At 53.1% G+C, this 22797-nt stretch overlaps 7 protein-coding genes across 7 annotated transcripts; 2 read left to right on the top strand and 5 right to left on the bottom strand.

Annotated features, from left to right (window-relative positions):
* Positions 1-107: 107 nt before the first annotated feature.
* BGZ61DRAFT_346265 (uncharacterized protein) lies at positions 108-2019 on the bottom strand (the record flags this gene model as incomplete). The annotated part of the gene is made up of 2 exons (XM_046239858.1): positions 108-831; positions 881-2019. 2 exons carry the CDS (start codon positions 2017-2019, stop codon positions 108-110), a joined length of 1863 nt encoding a protein of 620 aa, XP_046107379.1.
* Positions 2020-2870: 851 nt separating this feature from the next.
* BGZ61DRAFT_179613 (uncharacterized protein) lies at positions 2871-4265 on the bottom strand. The gene is made up of 2 exons (XM_046237673.1): positions 4211-4265; positions 2871-4140 (listed from the first exon to the last, which is right to left on the bottom strand). Exon 2 carries the CDS (start codon positions 4128-4130, stop codon positions 2991-2993), a length of 1140 nt encoding a protein of 379 aa, XP_046107380.1. The 5' UTR covers positions 4131-4140; positions 4211-4265; the 3' UTR covers positions 2871-2990.
* Positions 4266-7297: 3032 nt separating this feature from the next.
* On the bottom strand, positions 7298-11903 carry BGZ61DRAFT_474986 (mediator complex subunit 13 C-terminal-domain-containing protein; the record flags this gene model as incomplete). The annotated part of the gene is made up of 2 exons (XM_046248625.1): positions 7298-11806; positions 11865-11903. The coding sequence occupies 2 exons, from the start codon at positions 11901-11903 to the stop codon at positions 7298-7300; spliced, it is 4548 nt and encodes a 1515-aa protein (XP_046107381.1).
* A 1009-nt stretch (positions 11904-12912) lies between these two features.
* On the top strand, positions 12913-14856 carry BGZ61DRAFT_346634 (WD40-repeat-containing domain protein; the record flags this gene model as incomplete). The annotated part of the gene is made up of 1 exon (XM_046239901.1): positions 12913-14856. The coding sequence occupies one exon, from the start codon at positions 12913-12915 to the stop codon at positions 14854-14856; it is 1944 nt and encodes a 647-aa protein (XP_046107382.1).
* A 240-nt stretch (positions 14857-15096) lies between these two features.
* Positions 15097-15590, bottom strand: BGZ61DRAFT_529578 (uncharacterized protein; the record flags this gene model as incomplete). The annotated part of the gene is made up of 2 exons (XM_046253421.1): positions 15097-15353; positions 15407-15590. 2 exons carry the CDS (start codon positions 15588-15590, stop codon positions 15097-15099), a joined length of 441 nt encoding a protein of 146 aa, XP_046107383.1.
* Positions 15591-17641: 2051 nt separating this feature from the next.
* BGZ61DRAFT_346695 (uncharacterized protein) lies at positions 17642-21303 on the top strand (the record flags this gene model as incomplete). The annotated part of the gene is made up of 5 exons (XM_046239904.1): positions 17642-18101; positions 18306-19160; positions 19214-19442; positions 19490-19594; positions 19647-21303. 5 exons carry the CDS (start codon positions 17642-17644, stop codon positions 21301-21303), a joined length of 3306 nt encoding a protein of 1101 aa, XP_046107384.1.
* A 508-nt stretch (positions 21304-21811) lies between these two features.
* BGZ61DRAFT_529580 (uncharacterized protein) lies at positions 21812-22122 on the bottom strand (the record flags this gene model as incomplete). The annotated part of the gene is made up of 3 exons (XM_046253422.1): positions 21812-21858; positions 21925-22041; positions 22110-22122. The coding sequence occupies 3 exons, from the start codon at positions 22120-22122 to the stop codon at positions 21812-21814; spliced, it is 177 nt and encodes a 58-aa protein (XP_046107385.1).
* Positions 22123-22797: the final 675 nt, after the last annotated feature.

Below are 22797 nucleotides of genomic sequence, written 5' to 3' on the forward strand. Positions count from 1 at the left end.
CTATAAATCTATCGTCTAGATGCCAAACAAAAAGATATCTTCTAGATCATCATTCATCCTCCCCTTTGCTCCTCCCCTTTGCTGCCTCGTCTAAACTATGCCGTAACTTAGTAGAAATCCTGGGGTCTGTGAAACGCCGAATCGAGTCGATTCCGCCGAGCCTGCTCCGCCGAGCTGGCGTAGCTCTGCGGTTTGGGCTGTTGCATAATCAACTCGGGAACGCCTCGGTTCTGGAGGGCCCATTCCCGGGCCTGGATCAGGTTGTCTCCCGTCTCAATCAGAGATATCTTGCCCGCGGGTGGTCCCATGCGCCATCCAGCCGGGGCTCTCTGCTCCGGGTGAGCAGAGCTGGCGTCCTCGGTGAGACGCAGGTTCATCTCTAGAATGGCACCGCGGACACCGCAGTAAATGGTGTCTGACAGGTCCGACGTCTTTCTGAGGCAGTAGATCCGGTCATAGGTAGGACTGCCGATGTGAATCGTTGCATCCGGCCGCCAGTAGTCCCACCTCGAATGGTCGTGCCAGGCGCACAGCGATCCCTTCTGAAAGTCGCACTGCGGAGACCACCGGTCCGGCCGCCAATCCTGCGTCCACACGCTGCGGGGGTCGCGCTGGCTGGGCGAGGGCCATTCGGTGGAGCATGGCAGGGCGGTTGTGTGGTTGTACGCCTTGGGGTACCGGAAGTCGAAGAGACGGAGGTCAGGGGCCGTCGTGCTCCCCGCGACGAAACGCTCGGTGCCGTAGACCACCAGAGAACTTCCTGCTTCGTACGGTTGGAAGCTATCGCGGTAGATGGCGTCGTGAGCCGACGGCGTGCGAAGATCCATGAGCCTGTACTGATGTTACTAACATGCCCGTTGGTTGAATCGTGGAGACGTACCTGTATGTGCCATCGTCCCAGGCACTCAGCAGCATATTGTCGTTTCCTCCGCCCCTGACAGGCTCGATCGCGCGGATGGCCGTCTTCTCGCCGATCCGAATGTCTGTGAGTTTGGCCGCCTCGTCGAGGACATGTAGATTGCTCGTAGCGTTGAGAAACTCCAGACCGGTTGGAGTCAGCTTGCCCCAGCGCAGCGGCTCACGGGTACCGCCCAGGGCACATGCGATGACATCTTTGCTCATGAATTTGGCGCCTCGCACGAGAGACGCCTCGCCACTGGCACTCGTTTGTGAAAAGTCGTAGTGTGCCACTGGGTCTAAGCCGGTGGCATCGGTGGCAGAGAGGTTGTGGAGGGCTAAGAAGGGGCCTTTGCAGCTCGCAAGCAGATTTGACTCGGGCTGCCATTCGGTCCACGACACAGCTTGTTGTCCTGGAGACCTCCTCATAGGATCGGCCGCGCGGGTTGGTTCTTGTGCGTCTCCCAGCGTCAGGTTCTGGAGCGACTGGGCGAAGTCGTCCTCGGCCGATAGGACCTGGATGTCGCCGTTTGCCCTTCCCACGGCAACGATGGGAAGACCATCTCGCTCCATGACTGAAACTGCAGTCACGTCGCCATTACCGGCCTTGTAGCCATGCGTCTGGCCCTGGAGTTGGTGCCAGACATCAGCACGTTTGCCGTTCTGCGGCTTCACTCGCACCATGAGATTCTCTCCCACTCCGGCCGCGATTACCTCATCCTCCAAGTTCGAAGATAGCCGAGCATCTAGTACGGCATGGAAAGAGACTGACTGGCCCCGCGGCAACCTTTGTTGAAACCGGCCTCTTTGCCCCCTCTGGCCCCTCTGCTGCGGCGGCGGCTTCTCGTGCAGCACATTCATCCAAAAGCCGCGCTTGTCCCAGCACCGGTCCAGATAGGTGGCGCGATCTGCGACGGAGTTCCATGTTGTTTGACTGTTGAAGGGAATATCTAGTGAGGGGAATCGAGTCTTGACAAACGTGCGCCAGCCATCCTGCTGGACGAGATTGCGTGTGCGCCTCGTCGACGCGGCCAGGTGGGCGACGTCGCGGGCCGTGTCGAGATATTCGACAATGTCGAGGAGGAGATCGTCCGGGAGACTTCCCAGAGATGTCCTGTCCATGTTCTGATTTGGTGTGTAATGTTGTGTAAATTCGTAAGCATGAGCATCTCGAAAATGGAAAACGACGAGATTCGGATTCTCTTTTTAGTCTCGAAACAGGTCGGCTTGATTATCGCCGCCGCCAGGTGGATCAGCAACTAGCGCCAGGTACTCCGTCCGTACACAGACGCTGTTTGGCCTGGGCTCAGCCTTGTTGAGTCAAGCTAATCTCATGATGATGGAGGAATGAGTCACCCGCGCTGTCATGCTTGAGCTGTTACAGCTTTCTAGGCAGATTTGGATCCGGGGTTGCGATGCGAAAAGCTAGCAGTCAGTCATAATTAGCGGGTCGTTTCACTAGCTGCATACTGCTGCCATGGTGTGCTGATAGCGCCGTTGTCCGATGATGTTGCGACTGCCATTTTGGCACGGGCTCTAAGAAGAAATTAAAGAATAAAATGAAGAATATTGCTTGCACGCATCGGGGATAGAAATTATGTATGGGTGCACTGCACTCACCACCTTAGCTATCGCAGCGTCGGTCCATACCTAGGTGCTGAGGGCGGTAGCGACATGTTAAATTTTGAATTCAATGGAACAAGGAGCATCATTAATGCCCAGCTAATTATTAGAAACGTAATTTTTTATATTCTACCTATGTCTGTATTGTCGATAAGAGATGCTGCAATTAATGAACTAATAGTGAAATATCAGGGTACCGTATCATAAGCGTGCGAGGCCTCATGGGCCATGTGTGTAAATATCATTGCTCTAAATTAACAGATATAACAAACTAGACATTCTTGAGTATACGCCTATGCGAACTAGGTAAAACGCGCCTCTAACTATTAGCTTGTGAGATACCACCTGCCTTGCAATCTTGCTGAGCCTGCTCGCACGTCTCCAAGGAAGAAATCTAAGGGATATAAAGGACAAAAGAGAATGTCGTCATTTAAAACACTTTGCAAACATAATACAACAAAATTGACGAACTAGGCAAAGAAATCAGGAAACAAGTCTGCTTCGGTCGTTCCTCCTCGTCTCCGCCACCGCAGTCTCTCCTTATCCCATTCCCAGACCTTGTGGCCGGGATGGTCTTTAAAATCTGCCAGTTGACTTTGATCGAACATGGCGCGGGGTTTGTCCAAGGCTTGTTCATTTTGGTCCCTCTCGAAGTGGCCAGCTTTTCCAAAAGGCTGGCTGGGGGACGATCCATTTGCAAGGGCTGTCTGGGCTCGAGGACCACTCTCTGCGAGGACTCCCCGGGTAGTAGAGACTCTCCGAGTATCTAATGTTGTAGGAGCCGACTGTGCGCTGAATTGAGGCGGTTTGAGTGAGACTAATCTCTCAGGAGCGGGCAGGCACAATGTCCTTTGGCTAGTGTCGGGCGACCATTCCTCGCCAGACCCAGACACATCCGTGGCGGATTCCCAAGCCGAACTGTTGCTGGAGGATGTAGAACTCTCATCAACCTCTCCTTGAACAGTATGGGTAGGATCTTGGCTTGGCCAAGAGCCTGAGATGAGTTGTGGGAAGAGAGGAGCGAGATCTTGGATGGTCTCCGTATTCATAAAGTGGACGCCATGACTAGCGGCAGTTGACTGGATGTATGATAGTTGGCGTGCGTCCCAAGGGGTCGCCTCTTGTACATCCTTCGAGAGGATGGAGGAATTGTCGCATTGATGGCAATCTCTGTCGTCATTGCTAGTTACTTCCTTGTTAACTTTGTGATTGAACAGGTCTGGCATGCACCCAAAGGGATTCAACGTCGTCCAACGCAACCGTTCTTGGGCAAGTTTCTTATCCAAATAATCTGAGAAGGGCGTCCGAAAGATAATAAGATTGCATTCCATCTTTGGGATTATTTTGAGATAAGTCGTTTCCAGTGTCTGGTCAGTTTTCGAGCCCCTCCACCTGATGCCCATGGCAGACCCCAATGTTAGGCCGTTGAGCAGCACTGTCGCGAACGAGTCCGAGATGCAATTATTTTCTTGCTTCTCATCGAACCGCGCCTGAGCTTGAATTGAAGGCTCGTGTTGGTGCTGGACCGGTGGTGCGTCTCCCCCGCCGACGCCATCATCGTAAGGCAAAGACCATGATTGTGTCACTGAGATGACTCTGGTTTCTGGCATGGATCACGGCCTATTATGTTCAGATCAGCTCACTGGCGAGGTTTCATGCCTAAGGTTAGTAGGGGCCAAGGGAAACTCACACGCTCGTGAAGAGTTGCGAAATGATATGGCGAAGGCGGGGGCACTCATAGGGTGGCTTCGTGGAAGGAGAAACGAAGGAAGTGGTGAGATGCAAAGCGTTTCTCCCATGGGAACTCGGATATCCTATTTCAATCAATATGGAGGCACTGGACCTTGTATTTGTGTCCTGTTCAGAGGCAAGATCTTGCCTACGCTCGAAAAACGTCTTCCGTCTCATGACATCGCATCTCAGCCTGAGGATTAACGCCAGACAGCCTCACTTGTTGCCCGGCCCGGGTGTGATGCCGCCTGCATGCGGGCTGTGCCACGTCATCAGCTCAATTGAAATTTACAAACGGCCGACCCATGCGCGTCCCAGCCTCGGCCGCGAAGCCGTATTTGGTGGTGAGCCCCCCGCACTGGGAGCCGAGTTGCACTTCCTCGACACCCTCACAGGTTGTGGTTTGTCCATCGTGACGTGATTTCCAAGTCAACTGTGTTTTCCAAAAAAGAAAAACACATTATTTAGGCATGATTGATGCCCAACGCTGATAGAATTATATCTGTAAGCCACCGGAACCCCCAAATGTGGCCATCGAAGCTGTATTTGCTGTCCCCAAGCTCTCTTGCGCGCTGCGGAGCAGTATTGGAATTCAAGAACCACATACAGGTCACCTGCATGACTTTCAACTCTCTGGCAATCCGACCTGTAGGGATTGATTCCGCCTCATAAGGCAACGGGCTGCCTCCCCTACTGCTACCTGGGTTGGCGTAGTCTGCTGCAGTCTCCCGGCACGTTCGGTGAGAGGTAGACTGTGCCTCGGACAGTGCAAATTATAATTTGAGGCAAGGCCCTCTTATTAGATTGCTTCTAGCGCTTCCCATAGGAACCACCTCTTATCTCGTAGCTTGCGTCCAGAGTGCAGACTGGTGGGCTTTGGGCACAACACTCATATCGGACCCAGCCCCAGCCCCATTACTCCGTCCCTTTGCCTCTTCAGTTGTGGCCCTTAATATTCGCTCTGAGCCCCCGCCGCCGTCTCTTCGCTCTCGCAAGCGTCCTCTCGTGGCTTGCACATTTGGCATATCGACCCCCACTCTCCTTGTCCTTCTTGCCGGGCCTCTATGGCGGTGCGCTCACCATGTTGTGAACATCCGCCATACTTTTCCCGCCAAGCTAGAGGAAGGGAGTTGTAAACATGGGCAGGCGAAGCCTGAATCCATTGAGACGAGAAACCCCGTCGTCGCGTTTGGGCATTTTCGATCAAACGTTTCTTGCCGTTGTCGCACCACTACCAGCCCGAATAAGAAGCCGCAACAGTCGAAACCAACAAAGCAATCCTCGAATCAAACGAGACGAATCCCATAATATTCTACAACGGCGCCAGCGTCAGCGAAGCTTTGGGGGTGGTGGGGTGCTATTCGGCAGCAGACCTCTGTCTCAACCAACTCGCGGTATATCTACTCCGCAGGAACTACACAACACTCAGACACCAATCACCTCAGGCCTGACCCAGAATAGTCAGGGGACGGCAAGGTCCCAGGAATCATTTGGGCTTGATCCAGATAATGATTTCCTGGGACCCAATACTGCAACACAGAACCCAACTATCAACCCGCAAACACCTGCGGCACCCACGCACATCCAAGGGATGCCCTCCTCCGACATGCCATCTAATATACTGCACTTGGCATCGCCGTCGTCAAGCTTTTTTGATGAGTCTCTACCATTCGTGGACCCGAATCCCCCAGCCCAGCTCCAGTATTTCACGCCAGGCTTTGGCACCCCGTCAGTGGTACCCTCGAACGCCTTAAGGTCTTCCGATGTCTGGATGACAGGGCCAAATGGATCGCCGCAACAATGGGACTTGACTCTTCATTCGCAGCTCGAAGTCAGTTTTATTTCTTTTGACGTTGCTGCGAGTCTGGGATGCATCCCACAGGTTGGCCCGCCCATCTGGAGTTCGTGGTTTATTCAAACCCCGGGTGGCATCGTTCAACCACAATTTTTTGTCCGCGATGTCACTATCGAATCACGCAGCGACTGGCTTCTTATCCCGACAATGACAACTAATTTCATTGTCCTCGATCCGCACTGGACCGAAACCGAGATCGTTCTAGGAAGACCTATCCTAGAGAGAATGCTACGCCGTCAGTAGTACTGCGATCTATAGCACCTCTCTATACGGTCCCCGGCTAAAAGACCTTCCTGGACCTGGCCAGGGGGCCTCACCTGTTCGGTCAAATGAGCAGAAGGCCCCTTGAGCAATGTTATTTTAGGAACACCTTCGGAGGTGATTTCCTTTTATACCATTCAATGTCAATGATCAGGGTCCAGGTACACACCTTGGCGCCTAGTCGGCTTGTGATGCAATACCGAAACATGCATTTCCAAGCCGATTCAGCTAGAATTTGCTGATCTCTGCATACGTTTTTTTGCCAAATCGCAAATATATCTAGATATATGATTTGGATTATTACCGACAACTGAAAACATCGAGCGTGCTCTCGTCCATGGTTTTCAAAGCAAGATGTTTGATCAAAATCTTGTCCTCGGTCACTAAGATGACCACTTCTCCTGTTGGGTACGTTATCTTCCCTTCTTCCATACACCAATTTTGTTTGTTTCATTCTTGTGGACGTCTATATTTTGGTATTTCTTTGGACGGATACATTGAGTGCTTCATTAGGAACCACAGGCCTGACTAAGAGACAAGCACGAAATTACAGCCGAAGGTCATATTGAGCATCTTCACATGTTGGATGTCATATTGAGTGATTTTTGTCGCGCGACTGGAATGAGTATTTGAAATTTATTTTGTTTGCTATTTTGCTATGATTGTGGTTGAAGCGAGCGAGCAAGACTGAGCGTTTTTGTCAAGTTCGCGGGAATAATTACGAGAGTGCATTGTCCTTCATGTCAATCATTGCCTTACAATAAATTGGTGCGAGATCCACTGTTACAATGACTTGTGAAGCCATATCTGTATTGTATCTGCAGGAAAGCTATCCATCCAGTATGCACCCCATCAATGATGTCCAACGCCTAAAACGCCAAACAATCCCCTCCACCTCACATCTGAGAATGACGCCTCCCAATAGAGATATCAGAGTAACAGATACAATGCCCGTACGCCCTTTTCAGCTGCAGCGATGTGCCACGGCCGCACATCTGACTCCCTGTCCACGATGCCTCGTGCCCTCGCCAAGGTTCCCAAGCCTCTGAAGTAGCTGAGCATTTCTCGGAGCAGTGGTTCGTATGCTCGCGGGGTGGCCTCGGTGTGAACCATATTAACCTCCATAACAACCGGTGGATCCTCGATCTTATTGCCGGTGCGCTTGATCAGATAGCCGCTCACGAGAGCGGGTCGCATCTCCAACAACGTGGTGGAGTTGTTGAGTCTATGGCCAACGACAGCGCCCCATGTCTGATCCGTGGCGTCGATCAGGAAGGCGTCAGAATCCGCTTCCCCGGCACTATCAGCTCCAGGGGTGGCTCCTGGTACGTTGGCATCACGCATCGGGGTTGCTGGAGTGTTGATCTGCTCGGGCGAGAGAATACTAGCTTGTGGCGTCGAAACAGGAGTCGAGTAGAAGGCCGACGTTGCTGTGTGTGGTATCTTGACAACTGGGGGAACGAGCTGGAGTGAAGGGTTCGTATCAACAGTCATCAGGATCATGTTTACGGACGCTTTGCTCTCAGTGCGAGCCAAGTCGACCCAGAACTCCATCTCTGCCGCTTCCATAGGTCCAGACTTTGTAATAATGATTCGCCAGTGCACCTTCCATATCGATATCAGATCAAGAGTCGACTCCCAGATTTCGTGTGCGACTTCATTCATCGAAGTCGACAGGGGCTTGCCTTTCCTGCCCAGGCAATAAGATGCGGTCGCTTGCTGCTGCCCTCGATTATCCGTCCAGGCGGCAGTGACCCACCGCTCATTAATGCTTTGCGCATAGGCAACGTGGATACAAGAATTCTCGTGCATGAGAGATGCAGAGGGCGAATTTGTCAACTTGAAATCGATGATTCGTGGCAAGGGTTGCTCAAGCATGATGGCTGGGGCCGGTGTAGGACCACCAAACTCAGGACTGAGGAAGAGGGTACAGCGATCATATGTCTCCATACAGAGCTTCACCAACTCTCCTGGGGGAGGAATGACTAGGGAGGTGGTTGATGACAAGAAGTCCAAGGGGACAAGTTGTAGAACAAGCTCGTTCTGGGGTGATTCTCGCCGAGACGCAAGCGCCTTCCTGTACATGTCGAAGCAGCGTTGGAAGGCAGAGCATGATTCGATAATCGACCCCGGGTTATCAGGTGAGTAGACCAAGTAGATGACAAGATTCTTCTCCTTGGCGGTCCACTCTGACAAGGAACTCCGTAGAACTTCCATGCTCTCGACGAGTGCAGACCCGTGTCCAGTGATGGTGGCATCAGGCGATGTAGAGATCCGATCGACTTCGTATTGTAGAATACCGTCATCCAACTCCCCAGAGAGAGGCATGTTACTGAAGGTACCCAGCTTGAGGGACTCGTACACACTTTTGAGGCGACAGAGGAAAGTTCCGGCATGGTCCGCCATACCCTTCCATCCTGGAAATACGCAGAGGGCGTTGATATGTTTGCTACCAGGCGAAGGCGCTAATCCCAAGCTTGCCCAGAATGTGACTGCGGATGGTAGTACAGACAGCTTCGTGTCGGATCGACGAACTTCCAGATGAGGACCGGGAATCTGGTAAAGGTTGTTTGGGCGCAGTTGCTCGGAGTTTGGATCTCTACCGGGGATTGGACGAGGCTGGAGCCGGGTGGGTTGTCCTATCAGGGGAACGTCTGGAACATCCAAATACCCTTTTAATCGAATCGGGGTTGCTCCTCCCAGGCTCGAAGGGATAATGCTTTGCAAAACTTGGAGCGAATTTCGAGCAATCGTGAGCTCATGGTTCTTTATCGTTGCGAGGGACGCCTTCGACTCGCTCTGTTGATTAAGACCGATCTCAATGAATCCAGTAGCCGCCTGCTCTGTGATGAGTTGGGCGATTTGAATGAAGTCCTCGTCTGCAAGTCCCATTTCCAAACTGAGAGGCTCCGGGTCTGAAAAGAATCGGCAAAGTGAGATCTCGGGGGGCTCTGGCTTGGACAACCTCGGTAGTTCTATTGCCAGTTGCTCGTCAGAGGCCTCGTCGGACGTATCACCATCTTTCAAGGAGGTGGCCTGGGAAATCGCATCATCGTCCAGCATTACCCGCTTAACGCTGGACTTGATTGGCGAGATTGGGCCATCTGACACCGAGCTTGAATCATCGCCATCTGACTCGATATCGCTGTCACCACCCAAGGCACCAGTGTCGAGCCGTATTGGACTTGGATGTGATGGCGGTGGCTCGATGCCTGCAAAACTCTTCATCAAAGAACCGGCAGGAAGGGGCAGCTCTTTCGGTTTCTGGTTGAGCTTCCCATGTCGTTGCAAATATTCATTTTCCGGAGGAATTCCTGTATCGCGATTCAACTTGGTCGTGTCGCGGTCCGTCATAAAATCATAAGTTCCGCCTTGCTCATATTTCTTGTTAATCATAGGTAACTTTGGGTCAAAGTCAACCTTATGGAAAATACTGTTCTTCCGATGACTCGGCGATGACAGGTTTTGATCGTCCGTTGAACTCATCAACGATGCTCGGACTCGCTTGAAGACCGTGTCCGGGTCGAAAGGACTTGACTCTCTCTTGGCAGAACCTGGCCTCTCAGTCCTACCGCGTTGACTGAGCTCATCATTCAGTGAACTTCGTGCATGTTTCAACTCAGGCTTGGCGAAAACAGCATCATCGACTTCTGCCTTCAGCTTCTGTGTGGGCTCTTCCTCGGCAACCTTTTCCGGTTCCAGGTCAATCTGGAGAGGCTGAGGAACTATTTGTGGAGGAGGAGGAGGCGGCGGGTCCGCATCAAGGTCTGCCATCGAGAGGTCCAAGTCAACGTCATCGGGTTGTTGGTCAAAGAAATCGAAGTCATCCTCCGTGATATGGTCACCAAACATATCCCCGCCCATATCGCCAAAGACATTGTCAGACTCGCCAAGCATGTTGCTATCATTTTGATCTCGCTTTGGCTCATTTGTGACATCCCACCCGTCGTTAAAGGTATCACCGATGGGGTGAGCGGTTGTCATCATGGCGTCGACGTCAACAACTGCGACAGTTGGAGGTGGATTACCAGGACTTGAAATAGTGCCGTCGAGAGAGGGCGTTACCCCCAGATGTTGTTGGATGGCGTCGGGTGGAGTCGGATACATCACGCCTGCCGCATTCGCACTTGGGCGTTGGAGGGCCAGAGGCGATTGTCCGTTAGGTTTCTGGGCTTGGGTGCCATTGATTTCTCTGGGAACAGCCGCGATCCTGTCGGCCTTGCGCTTTGCAAGTTTCTCATCCCTTTCCGAAGTAGTGTTGAACCATCCGCGAGCACTCCCCAGCGGATCATGACACTCCTCATGGCCGCTCAACATGGTATCTCCCACCCTGCAAGTGGTCGATATCTCAACTGACTTTTTCCTAAAACAGAGAGAGCCCGGCCACGGGACCGTGGCTTGCGGTCGTTTTACTTCATTTTCTGAATCCTGGAGGGTACGTTTTGATACCATTAGGTTGACCCAGGAAAAGGCCTTGAGAGAAGAAGAGTCGAGCCCACAGAGCTCAAGCGCCTTGAGACACTTTTGCTTCCAGAGCGAATCTTGCGAATCCGGGAGGCCCCTGAAGCTTAATGCCTGAGTGTTGGGCGTTTGGGCCAGCCCAGTGTCGGGTGCTGTGTTGTTTTCGCCATTGGGAGGGCCTTGTTTAACCGCGAAGATCCCAAACGGGGCGGCAAGAATGGATCGGTTGGGGGGCATGAGATTCGCAGCCATCACATCCTCCAAGGAGGAAAGACTTTTGCAGTGGGAAAGATATAAGCTGATGACAAGAGATCCGGTCGTCGTCAGATATGTCCTGAACGTGCCAAGGACTGGATCCTTTTTGGCGGAATAACCGTCATGGTCCTGGTAGCCTGATGGAAGTGGAGGAATCAACACAGTCCGGTAATTAAGGGGAATGGCCATCGACTCGGTACAGAATGCGAATGATACTGCTGAAAGTATTGCAGCAATAAAATGCTCGTAAATGGTCTTGACTGCCGTCTGCTCCGCCTTGGGGTCATTGATCGACGCAGTCGCCACCCGAGCATCTCCATCATGAACTGTCGCCACAGAACTTTGCGAAAACGATGCAAGGGGACTGCGCTGGGATTCCAAGGCAGGACCTGTTGATGACGAACTTGTAGGTGTATTCAAGGTCGCATTTCCGACAGGGCGGGTCTTCTGAAGGTTGATGGGTTCGAAAATGCCCTCTTCTCCCATCGCCAAAGTATGTCCGCAGGTGTCGATGGTGGCATCGGGTAGTCGAGTGATGGTGTCGTTTGCCTCATCCTTGCTGTTGATTTGGAAAACCCATATCCCTCGTCGATTGGAGTCGTATGCTACAATGTGTCCTTGGTTTCGCAGAGCACCCTCAACCTCGAGAGCGGCCAAGTGGAAGCTCTGGGACTGGTCCAGGGACGGCTCATAAATTCGGAAGGCGACGGACGCGACATTATTCTGTAGAAGCGCAAGGTCAGTTTCAATCCCGGCTTCACAACCATCAGAGAGCACAAACAATTAAGAGGGTATTAGTTTCATATTCGCCAGTCTCCATCTCGGCAACCTATTCCTGCCCCAGAGGTCGCAGCTGTAGAATGAGGCTCCAGGTACAGCAAAGTACCACGGCCAATCGCAAGCCTCGACCTCGGTGTTGTCGTCACCTAAACGCTAGGTTGTATCTCCTTGAGACCCGTAGCTCGAGGTTAAGGCAGCGGGCCTATTTGTGTCGTTGGAAGCGGTGCAGTTGTGGGAGTCGCCGACTTGCCGGACTCCATCTCCACGAGTGGGAGTACTGGGCCGAGTAGCTCGGGGATGGCGCCACGGAGAGGCTCCAGTGGGCAGTCAACGGGTCGCGGAAGGAGAGGAGGTTCGGCAGGTTATGATGGATGGAGAGGAGTATTTTCGGCGATGGTGCGACGGTGGTTGGGTTGTAGAGAATGTGGTGATGGACAACTCTGGGTCGAGCGGCGTTGTCGCAGGCGCGGTTCCGTCAGCGAGGACGGAAATTCGGTGGAGGTTGTCGCGCGGAGGTAGGGTCATCGGACAAAGTCGTCTGCGAATGGGGGATCCGGGGTGAATGGGGGCGGTTCTTAGGGGACTCCAGGGGGGCGTGACGGGCTTTAGGGGTCGAGTCAGTGCTTCGAGCGCTGCAGCTTATTAGCGGAGGTGGGGGTAAGCCCCGAAAGTTTGCGTCCTCAGCGGAGGTACGCCCAGTAATTTCTCTGCTACGGGAACCCCCTTATCGGGACCTAGGCCGATCGGGTGGACATGACGGCATGCGGGCGGTGTATTATCCGGTGTTGTATCTCGCCAATCCGAAGAACGGGGATTATGGCCGCTCCACCGCCTTCGGTCAGCACCGACTCTCCAGCGCTTCAGCGTTTAATTAAGCGGGGTCTCTTCACCGAGCCACCGAGCCCACCGAGTCCGGGCGGGGCCTACTTTTTTTCTTTCACCTTGATTTTTTTCTGCCGGCTCAGACAAGGACTCGCGACACCACCCTCTCTTGCGCAAATCTTCCACCGACAGACTTCCTTGGTGGATTGTCTCGCCATCTCGCCGCCATGAAGCTCTCCAATCCCGGCACCGTTCCCGTATACACCATCTCCGGTGCATCCACTGCCCGGCCGCTCCCCGACTGGCTTGCGCGCCGCCGGAAGCGAAGCTTAAAGGACGATGCCGAGTACCAGAGCCGAGTCGAGCTCCTCCAAGACTTCGAGTTCGAGGAGGCTAGCAACTGCATCCGCATCAGTGAGGATGGCGACTGGATCATGAGTACCGGCACCTACAAGCCGCAGATCCACGTCCACAGCCTCCCTCAGCTATCGCTGTCCTTCGCCCGCCACACCAACGCCCTCAACCACTCCTTTGTCCTCCTCTCTTCCGACTACTCCAAATCGCTCCACCTCCAAACAGATCGGAGACTCGAGTTCCATACCCCCATGGGCTGCCACTATGAAGTGCGCCTTCCGAGATACGGTCGCGACTTGGTTTACGACCGACAGTCGACCGAGGCCCTTATCCCTGCCGTCGGTCTAGATGCCGACGGTAAGGGCGAAGTCTTCCGAATGAACCTCGAACTCGGACGCTTCATGAAGTCATACCAGGTTTCAGTCGGCGGTGATGACGAGATGACCGGAGGTGGACTCCAGGGTGGCATTGGTGTTGGCAGCGTCAACACCGTCGCCGTGGCGGAAAACACCCACAATCTGCTTGCTTTCGGAACCTCAATAGGTACTGTCGAATTCTGGGATCCTCGATCCAAATCTCGAGTGGCGCTTCTAGGTGGCCACGACGGAGAGGTTACGGCACTCGACTTCAGCCCCACCGGTCTATCACTGATCACCGGTTCGTCAACGGGAATGATGCAAATATTCGACATGCGACGACCGGTTCCGTTGATGAAGAAGGACCAAGGATACGGTTTCGCTATTAAGAAGCTCATCCACATGACGACGGCCTCCCAGGAGAAGAAGATTCTGTCCGCCGATAAGCGTATCATCAAGGTCTGGGATGAGTCGACTGGAGATCCATGGACTTCGGTGGAACCCGTTGTCGACATCAATGATGTGGCCTGGTGCAAGGACACGGGTATGGTCCTGACGGCGAACGAAGGCAAACAGCAGCACGCATTCTTTATCCCTCAGCTCGGCCCTGCGCCGAAATGGTGTTCCTTCCTGGACAACATGGTTGAAGAGATGGCGGAAGAGGTTCACACCGAGACCTACGACAACTACAAGTTCTTGACTCTTCCCGAATTGAAGCAGCTCACTCTGTCCCATCTGATTGGCAAGACCAACTTGCTCAGGCCATACATGCACGGATACTTTGTAGCATCCAAGCTGTATGAGCAGGCTAGGTTGATTGCGAACCCGTACGTCTGGGAGGAAGAGAGAACGAAGCGCATCAAGGAGAAGGTCGAGAAGGAGCGCTCAAGCAGAATTAGAGGCACCAAGAAGGTCAAGGTCAACCAGAGGTTGGTTGATAAACTTCTCAAGAAGCAGGAGAACAGAGAAGAGGTCAACACCAAGGCTGGAGTGCTTGGCGATGATCGATTCAGCAAGCTCTTTGAGGATGAGGCCTACAATGTGGATGAAACCACTGGAGAATTCCGAGCGCTCAACCCCAGCACTCTCGTGGACCAGGAGCCTGTTGATCCAAAGGCTCCTGCCCGTTATCAGGGCAAGGATTCAGATGACGACTCTAGTGCTAGCGAAAACGAAGCAGCGCCGATAAGGAAGGCGAAGGACGACGTTGTGATGCGTGTGTCGTCGACCAGCAACGGTGGCCGCGCAGTCAGGGACACGGCATTGGGATCGAGACAACAAAAGTCGGGCCGCACGAATAAGGCGCGCGGCGAAGTTGTGGGTGAGCGACAAGTCACATTCGTTCCGCAGTCGAGGAAGAAGCAAAGGCAGGAGGAGGAAGAGGAGGCCCCTCCTCCTCCTCGGGACAAGAGGAATGGATCTCGCCGAAGCGCCAGCTCCAACACCTTCAGGAAGATGTAAAAGCGGAAAAGTTGGCGTTCGGGATTCTTTCGGTGGTAAAAAGACGCATTTTATACGCTCGGCTGTTGGAAATATGAAGAAGAAGTGCATACATGGCGATTACTTATACATAATGATACCCGGATCCTGTCCGCTTCAAGAACACCAACTCCCTCCGCCGCGCGATCAAGACGCCCCCAGAATCCCCCCAAAAGGACCGACCCCAACTAGACGAATAAGAGACGGTAGTAACACATCTCTCTACCTGCCCCATTTCCTCTGTTTTCGCTTTGCCTCCGCCTTATCAAGTCCTTTCTCCAGATCCTCAGGGCGTAGTCGTGGAGTTGGCGGCACATCATTAAGCCGTGACCGACCTCTACGGGATTCTTTGACCGACGATGGAAATTCTGATCGCCGAGGAGTGAGGGCGGTGACAACTCTGCGGGCAGATTTCCTGAGGGCTTCCTTCACTTTCCACTCCCGCTTCTTGGCAACAAAGAAAAGAATGGTGGTGGAAACTGATGGCATGGTTAGCTCGTGACCAAGGTAAGGGTTCAAGAACGGCACGTACTTCCAACAAGCAGTACAACGACGACGACGACGATGATGGCAATCATGCCTCCGTTGGAAATGGAGACTGAGTTCCCAGTGCTGTCTCCAGAGGCACCAGCATCTGTACCGTCCAGATCTGCGGTGTCGTTACCGTATGGCTTCTCTGAGGCCAACGGGAATGAGTGACTTGTCGCCGACGCCATGATGGATGTTTCCGTAGGGTCTTCTGGCTTAAGACGTGTCGATGTATATGATCGAAGCCACAAAAGCTGATATGGTGATGAGGCTGGAGGGGACGAGACTGGAGGGGACGAGACGAGAGAAGAGGGGGTTCACAGAACCGGGAGAATCGAAGTCGAGCGAAACTCCATGTAACGGACAGAGACTTTCGTAAATACCGCCTTGACGAGGATAGCCGCCTGTATTTACATCTTGGTATCCCCCACATCTACTCATGCACTGGCTGCCCACTGGCGGCCGGCAGCCATGACTACAACCTCGTCTACAAGGATCGGCAGTGATGCTGCGTGCTTCACCCAGTCCCAGCACACAATGCGAAGCGTGATTGGATCATCACCGCCAAGCCCAAACCCAGGTACAACAGGAGAATGGCAAAATCGGAGTCGTCTTCCATAACGCTTCGTGATGATTGGCGAGCGTCGTCCTCGAAGCGCTGAGCGCCTGCACTGTCACCAGGGGCGCAGCCAATAATATGGCCGGACTGCGTTCCTTGGCACCCTTGCAGCTGGGCGACCAGGGGCCGTCACGCGCCGGAGCCCATCACGACGCAGTGATGGGGGCCACTGGGTGATGGGTGCAGGGACACCGTTAGTTATCGCAAGCATCACAGGGCATGGCGGTCTTGCTGGGCTGGGATTGGCCCTACCGGCACTTCTTGGGACGCATTCCCATCACTGCGAGATGGCTAGGGTGTTGGAAGTGCGTTTCATCCGCACCCGCTTTTCAAGCCTATTCCCATACCCGATCCCACCAAATGGCGGCCTGCTTGGCCTGTGCGCTGGCCTCGAAGCGCCGGCACCCAAATATAGATTTTGCATGCGCCCGTTGCATCTTGTCGTCATGGCATTGGTGTGGACTCGTGAAGAGGGTCCGATATTGGGGAGGGGCGGTCTCTCGTTGCGGTTTTTGGTAAAACTTCATGATGGCCGCTGCTTCGGCCATGTCTCTGCCGTGGCCGCAGTAACCGTCACGATGTTACCTGCTCCTTTAATATGGCATAAGGCTGCGATGGTGAATGGCGGCTTGGCAAGTGGTTGACCGCTCGAGGCCCGATCTCGCACATCAGATGCAAGAGGGCGTCGGAGGAACCGCCGCCCACGATCCCGCGAGTCTCACATCGACGGCTTAGCTCCTGCGAGTCAAGGTGTTCATGGACGCGTCTACTTGTTTGTTTCGGTACGGCGTCTCGCTGATGGCGGAGTCAGAAATTGCCAAGGGTGAGATGACGGTCATTATGCAGAATGCTAGCCATATCCGCCGGCTCTGGAGGATGAGCGTGCTAAACTAAGACCTGGGGTCTTTTCTGACCGTTGGATCCAAAATTATCTATCGGTACCGAGGATGTTGCTTGAACCCGATATGAGTAAGCGAGTTGGTCTTGTGCAGGTGAGAGATCGTGTCGGTGTGCAGTCATCAGCTACCTGCCTAGGTAAGCGGCCCCCAGCGCAAGTTCATGCAGAGCTGATTGCAATGGATCTAGAGATCTTATTTTTAATCTGGCCCCATTCACATTCCGCCTTCCTTAGTGATTCAGAGTCTCAAAAATAATCGCGTTGAGTCTGTTGGTGCCGTTGCGTCTTCCTGCCCACCCGCACCTTCCCTAACCACTCACTCAACTGCCAAAGATGGAAAGCATCCATTGCTACTCCTTCCCAGTCTGGCTATTACCAGACCGCGCGGGGGATAATTTTTGCCTCAAAATCAGGCACCAGCTCGAACTTGCGTAGAACATACCCGTGATAAATCCACCATCCATCACAATCCATCACTGTCACACTGAAAACAACGTCCCCAAAGCAGCTTGGCTGAGCCGGCCTCTGCTTTCTTGCGTTGGACCTCCTCAGACGTCTTTGCGTCTCAGTACCCAACCAAAATGGCTGCTTCCCCCGGCTCCGTACATTGGAGTGCTTCGTCCAGAGCCAGCAGTTTCGCTTCGTTTGATCACATCACCGATGAAAGAGACTTCGATGAACTAGCTTCGATGATCCCTGATTCACAGCCGAACAATGCTACCATGCTTTCCAATCCTCCTCCCAAGAAGTTCTCTGCGTTAGCCGACAAAATCTCTCCCGCAGCTCTTCTAGAAGGTTTCAGCTGGGCAGTCAAGCAACCACCTCGCCCTGGTCAGTTCTGCCGTCCACCACACCATGAGCCCCCTCAGCTTGCTGGATCATCAACCCATTTTCGCCAGCCCCCAATCGTTGGCCGGGAACTTGCACCAAGTCTTCCCGGTCAGATCACCCTGCCTGGAATCCGCCGCGATGTTGCAATTCTGGATCTCCCTGAGATTGGCCTGCCTGGGAAGAAACCTCCAATCGAACGTCTCTCTGCCGAATCTGGTGTCAGTCAAAGTCTCTCAACGAATGAGGAGCCACTTTCACAAGAGGTTTCCACTGAAACTGTTTCCTCACAACTGACAAAACCCCCCCGTGATCCTCCCATCCCTGATCATGACGGAACACAGGGCCAATCTGGTGGCATATCACCCCGAGGGAAGCACCATGAAGGGCCAAGTCGTCAACAATCATCCATGCAGAACCCCAGTTTCTCATCCCAACCGCCAACCCCCAGTCGCTCAACGAACTTGCCTGAGTTTAAGAGGACTATTCCAAGTTCTACCAACCACGATGGTAAGTGCCAAAATAAGTCAGTTTGCGACGTTTTCTAACGTTGAGCAGGACAAAAGTTGGACGAATTGAAACTACCACTGCCACGAGAGAAACGAGTCCATCGCACGACTCATCGTGATCCACCCTCCAGCATTTGTGGCGATTTAGAAAGACCTACTCCCCAAACCCCAAGATCTCAGCATCGCCGGCAACGCGAGGTCAGGAGCCAAATGCCAAGTCGTCCAATTCTGACTCCGCGTCCACATGGGAAAGCACCCGAGAATCACGATCGTTCCCAATCCAGGACTAGCAACATTTCCAAAAAGCGGTCGACCGGTCAGAAACGCCGGGCTCGTGCAGCCCCTGAGCGCAGGAAAGAGGCCATGCACCATGTGGCACAGTACTGGAATGAGTGCATGAGAATTTCTGAAGACGAAAAGCAGGAGGCGGCCTGGGAAATTGAACGACTTCAAACGGAAATCAGTCAGCGGGAAAAAGAGCTGGACAAGTCATTTGGTCTCTTGTCCAAGAAAGAAATTGAGATCAAAGGAGCTCGGAAACGTTGCCAGGAGTTGGAGCACCAGGAGAACCAGGCTACGGGCGAGAATCATCGACTGAACGGTGAGATCAAGTCTTTGCAAGAACAGCTTGAGGCATCCCAAAAGCATGCAGAAGGGCTCAAAGACAAGTACCGTACTTGTCGATCAAAGTTGAACGAAGCAATTTCTGAACAACAGGCTCTTTTTCAGCGTTCCCGCGAATTGTACCGAGCAACCAGAAAGGAGCTTGAGGAAGAGAAAAGCAGCCGTGTCGTCGATTCACTCGCCGTTGACAACGCCATTGAGATCGGCCGCAAGAAACGTGAGGAGATGAGGATCTGCCTTGACGAGCTTCGCACACAGGCCGAACGAGAGGGTCACAGGAGTATGTAACCAATACCATTCGTTTCAAAAGCGCCTCGCTAATTACAATTCTAGAGGATCGAATCGTATCAGAATTGGAAGCGAAGCTGCAGCAGCAAGAGGCCGAGCTCATCCACGAGCGAGATTCAGCAATTGAGCTCCGGCAGCAGATCGAGGATCAAAAGAAGATTCAGGATAGTGTAACAAGAGTGGAATCTCAAGTCCAGGCACTGCTCGAAAAGAGCACCAACTCAGACACATGCGGCCGAAACCAGAGAGAAATAACCGACCAACTGTCTTCGAAGTAGGGTTTTGTCTGCCATCCCCGGTGTATGCTGACATCCAGAATAGGCTCGATCTCGTCATTAAGCATCTTGACTCGTTCAAAGACAATGCAGTAACGCCTCTGGCCATTGAGCCAGTCATCAAAAGACTAGAAAAAAATATTGTTTCCAGGTACACGACCTTAGCCTTCATTGAGAGTAGCTTTTACTAACATGCTTACCAGAATCTTGCCAGCCATCCTCACCGTCATTTCCGGACAAGCACAGGCAGATAAGTCCGGTGTGGGATTCAGAGACGATGTCTTGGTCAGGCTCGAACAGATTCAGAGTGGTCTCATACACCAAGATGAAAGAATGTCTCAAGATCGACAGAACGATGAAGCTATCCGCCGAGAGCTCTTTGACGTTCTTGGTCGAATTGATACTCGGACTTTCAACATCGACAAGACTTACAAACAAACGGAGCGTCACTTCGTTGAATGGACCCAAGGGTATACTCGTCAGCAAGAGGCTTTGGAAGCATCTCTCCAGGACCGGATCACCCAACAGTTCAGAGATCGGGAGAGTGTGATCGGCATGCTCGAGCAACAGCTACAATCAGTGGCTGAGGACTACGGCAAGAAGATCGAAACCATGAAGCAACTTATTCTGCAGAGCGATGGTGAGGCCAAAAAGTACTTGCAGGAGACCATTGCTGCAATCCGAAACACTCTTGAGAATGGGTTTAAGGAGGGGAGCGCCAGGTCCGAACGAGAGCTGTCTCAGTCCGAGGGCATCCGGGTCATGCTAGACTCGCATCTCAAGGAAGTCAAGGACCAGTTAATGACGACCTCACATAATGACCCCAATTCCGGAGCGCTCTACCAAGCCTTGAATAAGGAGCAAAAAGCCGTTGGGGAGCTCCGGCAAAAGCTTGCCGTGCTCGAGCAAGAGGCAACAACGAATAAAGGCCTTCATGAGAGATGGCAGAAGGGCATCAAAACCATCGACGTATTGAGAGATCAACTGAAAGACATCAGTGAGCGAGTGCCTCAAATGGAAAGCCTAGAAGTAGAGTTCCGAAGCATGGCTGAAATCAGCCGGCTGATGAATTCAACCGCCGGCTACCTAGTAGCGGAACGGTCCTGGGTCAGTCAACAGCTCGGAGCCAACCCAGAGCCAGAGGTCCTGGGCTTTGGGGCCGAGGGGATGCTTCACCCGTCACAAGCGGAAAATTGGGGCAAAGGGGAATCCATTGCTTCATCCAATCCCCAGTCAATGATCACAAATTTGTCAAGTTTGGCGGACTTGTGGGACCCAGCCACAGGCGCTTCCTCTCAAGATGAAAACGTCAACCGCAAGGTGGTCTTCAACAGTCCAGGGGGTCGCAGTTCACCTTTTCCGCCACCATCCATTGAGCAAGAGCAGCTACGACGCCGGGAAGCAGCCGCGCCGCGATCAATTTTAAGATCATCAGCATCGTCATCGCAAGATTCTGCGCAGGATTCGCAACTCTCAAGAATCCCTCCAAACCAAAGTCAATACAATAGACCCGTCACGGGAAAGGCCAGCTCAACGACTGCCAGCGCGAAGCAAGGAATGATGGAGCAAATTCAGACCAAGTTCATTCAACCGAGGCCAACGCAAAAGAACTGGGATTTGCCTACGGTCGCTGATTTCGAGAAAAATATCCAACCCAGTCGATCCGAGGGAGGCATGGCGGAGAAGAAGCATTCATTGGTCTCGACGGAACAAGTACACAGCCCCAACGGCAAAAAGATGAAGGTGGAAGAGGGGTCATCTCAGACAATGCAAAACTTGAAGGATTACAGACCTCAGGCAAGGGCGTCAAAGAGACAGGCTGTGATAAGAACATATTCCCGCAAGCCAATCGGGGAATAGTCTGTTCATTGTTGAATGGCCAGACAGGTTCCATGCACGAGACAAGGAGAGGCAAGAGCATTATTTTCGATGGGAAGCACGGGCTGCTATGGTTTGTTGAGGTTTTGGGAGCAAGATGCTATCATGTCGAGACTCGGTGGGTGTAGTGATTCGAAACGATGTGTTCGGATGATGGGGATTTGCTTGACGCCGATGCGTGTCTATTCCAGTCAGATTTAGTTACAGCTCACCCCCCAACTTTCTATCCACTTTTGGGAGAACAATATCGAGTGTTTAATCTTGATGACCAGATCATGAGGGTGTATTGTGTGTTGTGTGTTGTACATGTACATTTGCATTGCGGCGAGCGCAGACGTCGTAGGCCCAACTCCAACAATGCTCTTCGTGTAGTATTACAATGGTGTGAATCTCGTGAGGAAAGGGCGTGCTCCCATAGTCTATCCAGATATCCATCTTATCCAGCTTTCCTCGATGGGTCGAATCGTCATCATGCCATGGTGGGCTGGCCTCATTTCGTTCTCTTTTTAGTCTCGAGGAATAGGACCTTCTTGCGCACTGCAACGGAGGAGTCGGGTCAGTCAAAGGCTTATGTAGGAACAATCGAATGCGCGCGGATCGTACCGATTGGGTCGTATTTCAGCATGCCCATCATGGGGGAGGTTCTGGGGCGCTTGAAGGTGTAAAAGAACCCCGTCATGGCCATGGAGATGAGCCGCACGTGTATCAGACGAGCCTTAGCTGCAGGGCACGAATTGGGTCAGCGGACAGTGCGCGGGTGACAGGCCGACGGAGAGGTGCAAGCTGACCTTTCTTAGCCATGTTGGGCGACGCTGAATTGAAGTTGGGTCAAGTCCCGAGATGGTACATTTGCTGTTGCGTGGAAATTTCCGGCCGTGAGGTTGTCGGGTATTCGGGGAAACGTAGTCCCGGAGTGGTTGAGCAAAGGTGCGAGCTCGCAGTTGGCAGCTGGACTAGTCTGGCATGATTGGCCAATGGGAAGAGAGATGGTCAGCAGCACACAGTACCTAGCTTTATCACGATAGGTACGAAAGTGATAGATCTACGCAAGGGAGCTACCCCCAACAAGTAAGCTAACTGTAGGACAAGAAACGGCATTTGGACTCGTTCGATTTGAGGGTCCACGACGACGGTCGCACCCGGCATTCCCCATTCCCGGGCCTGCATCGGACTTCACAAGGCGGTGACCTGCGACGCCGGGGCGGGCGCCTGGCTGCAATGGCTCACGAAGCCCTGCAGAGGCTCGAAGCCCTTGTCCGCGGGAAGCGATATAAAGATTACGCCGGCACCTTCTTGTCGCAGGGCCGATGGCTCTCCGATTTCCTGACCGCAAGCTCCCGATATCCTGTACGGCGTGACCACTGGCCGGCAGCAACGCACACCACGTTCTCAACCCCTCTGCATCTACTGTGTCCGTCCCGCGCAGCGCCGGGCCCGTCGTTTTTTGTCACCTCCGTCGCCGGCCCCCCTTCGTCT

The sequence above is a fragment of the Ilyonectria robusta genome, assembly GCF_021365365.1.
Source record: "Ilyonectria robusta strain PMI_751 chromosome Unknown BGZ61scaffold_5, whole genome shotgun sequence".
Lineage (NCBI taxonomy): Eukaryota > Fungi > Ascomycota > Sordariomycetes > Hypocreales > Nectriaceae > Ilyonectria > Ilyonectria robusta.

Bases quoted from the DNA above. Each gene is read 5' to 3' on its own strand.
- BGZ61DRAFT_179613 (XM_046237673.1), bottom strand. From the start codon at position 4,130: ATGCCAGAAACCAGAGTCATCTCAGTGACACAATCATGGTCTTTGCCT.